The sequence below is a fragment of the Triticum dicoccoides genome, chromosome 6B (assembly GCF_002162155.2).
Source record: "Triticum dicoccoides isolate Atlit2015 ecotype Zavitan chromosome 6B, WEW_v2.0, whole genome shotgun sequence".
Lineage (NCBI taxonomy): Eukaryota > Viridiplantae > Streptophyta > Magnoliopsida > Poales > Poaceae > Triticum > Triticum dicoccoides.
This window is the reverse complement of record NC_041391.1, coordinates 658,000,640-658,002,451: the sequence shown is the minus strand read 5'-3', so window position 1 is coordinate 658,002,451 and position 1,812 is coordinate 658,000,640. Positions and strand designations below refer to the sequence as shown.

At 53.8% G+C, this 1,812-nt stretch overlaps 1 protein-coding gene across 3 annotated transcripts in view; it reads left to right on the top strand.

Moving 5' to 3' along the window:
* LOC119323165 (protein FLX-like 1) overlaps nt 1–685 on the top strand; it is a 4,233-nt gene extending 3,548 nt beyond the window's left edge. For 2 of the 3 annotated variants that reach the window (XM_037596752.1, XM_037596750.1), the window contains exon 6: nt 1–685. In XM_037596752.1, the coding sequence (XP_037452649.1) occupies nt 1–431 (431 nt within the window). In that variant the 3' untranslated portion in view covers nt 432–685. The other variant, XM_037596751.1, reaches the window with a different exon arrangement.
* The last annotated feature ends 1,127 nt before the right edge of the window (nt 686–1,812 follow it).

The following is a 1,812-nucleotide window of genomic DNA, read 5'->3' as shown; positions in this document are numbered from 1 at the left end:
CCCAAGCCGCGGCATACCAGCAAGGAGCCCCCCAAGCCGGAGCATATCAGCAAGGAGCCCCCCAAGCTGGAGCGTATCAGCAAGGAGCCCCCCAAGCTGGAGCGTATCAACAAGGGACATACGGTTACCCAACAGCCTATGATTCTGCCACCGCTTATCAGCTGCATGCTAATGCATATGCTAGCTATTCTGGCTATCCAGTTGCAGGCTATGCACAACCCAGCTATCCTGGCACGTACGCTGCACCTCAGCAGCACCCAGTAGCCAGTGGCGTGGCTACTGATACCACAAGCGCGTATGGTGCCGCTGGCAGCACGGGATATCCTGCCGCACCGGTTCAGGCAAGCAGCGGGACTGCTAATGCGGGGCAAGCGGCGCCACCAGCTCCTTATCCTGCAACATATGACCCAACCAAAGCAGCCCAGAGGTGAAATCCGGGGTTGTAACCAGAAGATGGCCTGTGTGCCTGCAAATTTTATCAGAAATTTCTCAGGCCTCTTATTTCCTTCATGTACATTCATTCACTCCCTGTAGCTTTATGCACACCATGGAGCTGCTGAGAGTCGCAGTTTATGGTCTGAGTCTTGAATTGATTTGTATCTCTTGTTTTGCTGGATGGTTGAATTGATAGGTGCAGCTGTTGGTTAATATCAGGGATGTTAGAATTACTCTTGCTGTTTTGAAATCGCGTGAAGCTTAGCTGTGGTGTTGAGACTTTTTACCCTAGCTTCCCTTGGCACCAGTACAGAAGAATAATTTCTCTCTTGCTATTCCTAGCACGGGAATGCACGGTACTCGTTTCAGCTTTCTGTGAAGAGGTTAACCTCAATAGCTGAGGCCAAGCCAAACAGTCCAGTCCACTTTTAAATTTACATCTTGCACATAACATGTGAAACGGCAATTATAACAGAAAATAATGCTAAAGTTAAAGGGTGGGCGCAGAAGATTCTCTTTGGCGCATGAAAGGAAAAAGCAGTGAGAAAATTCCATGTTTCGCCCCTGAACTCTTTGGCACATACGATTTGGTCCCGCAACTCAAGAAACACTACAATACGGTCCCTATATATGTGAACACATAACATTTTACGGTCTCTATACGTAACACTGTATGGTCCCTCGTTTTGTTGTCGCCATGTGGTGCTGCTTTTTTGCGGATAGCCCCCTCGCCTTCTGCAGAAACAACCCACGCTTCTCCGGCCCACTCGTCCTGCCCTGTCGTTGAGGGGGCCCACTTGTCGGCCTCCCGCGACGCGTCGTCGTGGAATCTAGTGAGAACCCATTTAAACATGCATACATGCGGTTCACGAGAGTTCCCGACGTACCATGTGGGCGGCCGCTCGGAAAATGTAAGACGCTTCGCGCCGGCCCCGATGCGGCAGCACGAGAGGTCAGCCTTCCCATTAATGGCGGTATTAAGTCGCCCACAAGCTCCCTTCCCCGACGCGCATCTCTCCTCATCGCACTCCTCTGCCGGCGCTGTTCTCTGCCTCCACAAAGCCCACTCGCCGCCAAGTCCACTTCCCTCTCCCCCCTCTCTCTCGCGCGCCAGAAGCAGACGCGGGGCCGGTGTCGCACCCGCCGACTCATGGTCCACCAACCTTAGCTAGCCGGAGACCATGGAGATCTACTGGTTCGGCATATTGGTGCCGCTGTCTCACACTTGGCGGCGGGTGACATGTCACCCGACGGCTACACGACGCCTGGCCTCGATGCCACCCACGAGGAATTGCGCATCCACCCCGGCGGTCGTTGGAACATGGTAGAACGCCACCGCTTCTGGAGGGGTCGCGATTTCTACGCCGTCCTCCGCGC